The sequence below is a fragment of the Etheostoma spectabile genome, unplaced genomic scaffold (genome assembly GCF_008692095.1).
Source record: "Etheostoma spectabile isolate EspeVRDwgs_2016 unplaced genomic scaffold, UIUC_Espe_1.0 scaffold273, whole genome shotgun sequence".
Classification (NCBI taxonomy): domain Eukaryota; kingdom Metazoa; phylum Chordata; class Actinopteri; order Perciformes; family Percidae; genus Etheostoma; species Etheostoma spectabile.
In genome coordinates this window covers 645,653-646,304 of record NW_022605577.1, presented here as the reverse complement: position 1 = coordinate 646,304, position 652 = coordinate 645,653, and the positions used below count along the sequence as shown (strand labels likewise).

The window sequence follows — 652 nt, the reverse complement described above, 5'->3', positions numbered from 1 at the left end:
GGGGCGTCTTATTCAATTTTATAGCATTTGAAAAAACATTGGAAGATTAAATTGTTACTTTATGTTATCACTATTATTATTACTTCAACTTTTACTCAATACTATTTCAAAATCACTTCAGTCTGTGATTATCCATCAATATCCATTCCTTTAATTTTAGTCCAAATAATTTCTAATTTCTGCTTTTCTAACTCAACATTAGGTATAATTTTCTACAAATGAGGTTCATTGACCATAAATTCCAAAAATAACTGTAAAAGTAGTTAATAAGTTAGTGTTATGTAGTGTTGAAAACGTCAAAGAAAAAGTTAAAAACATCAATAAAAAGCATCAACAAAGATTTTTTTTTTTCTCACTGGGTCACATGTTTGACATTGTTCTGTTTTTCTGATTCCACCGAAGGCATCACCACCGTCCTGACCATGACGACCCTCAGCATCAGCGCTCGCCACTCCCTTCCCAAGGTCTCCTACGCCACGGCGATGGACTGGTTCATCGCCGTCTGCTTCGCCTTCGTCTTCTCTGCCCTCATCGAGTTCGCCGCCGTGAACTACTTCACCAACGCGCAGATGGAGCGGGCCAAAAAGAAGCCGGCCAAATGTCCTCCAGTCCCTCAAACCACGCCTGTCAAGGTGAAGGACGCAGAGGAAGT

At 39.9% G+C, this 652-nt stretch overlaps 1 protein-coding gene across 1 annotated transcript in view; it reads left to right on the top strand.

Moving 5' to 3' along the window:
• The window catches only part of gabra4 (gamma-aminobutyric acid type A receptor subunit alpha4), a 25,749-nt gene that overhangs the window by 17,653 nt on the left and 7,444 nt on the right, over positions 1-652 (top strand). Inside the window, exon 9 of the mRNA XM_032510869.1 lies at positions 403-651. Within this exon, the coding sequence (XP_032366760.1) occupies positions 403-651 (249 nt within the window). The remainder of the gene's footprint in view (positions 1-402; position 652) is intronic.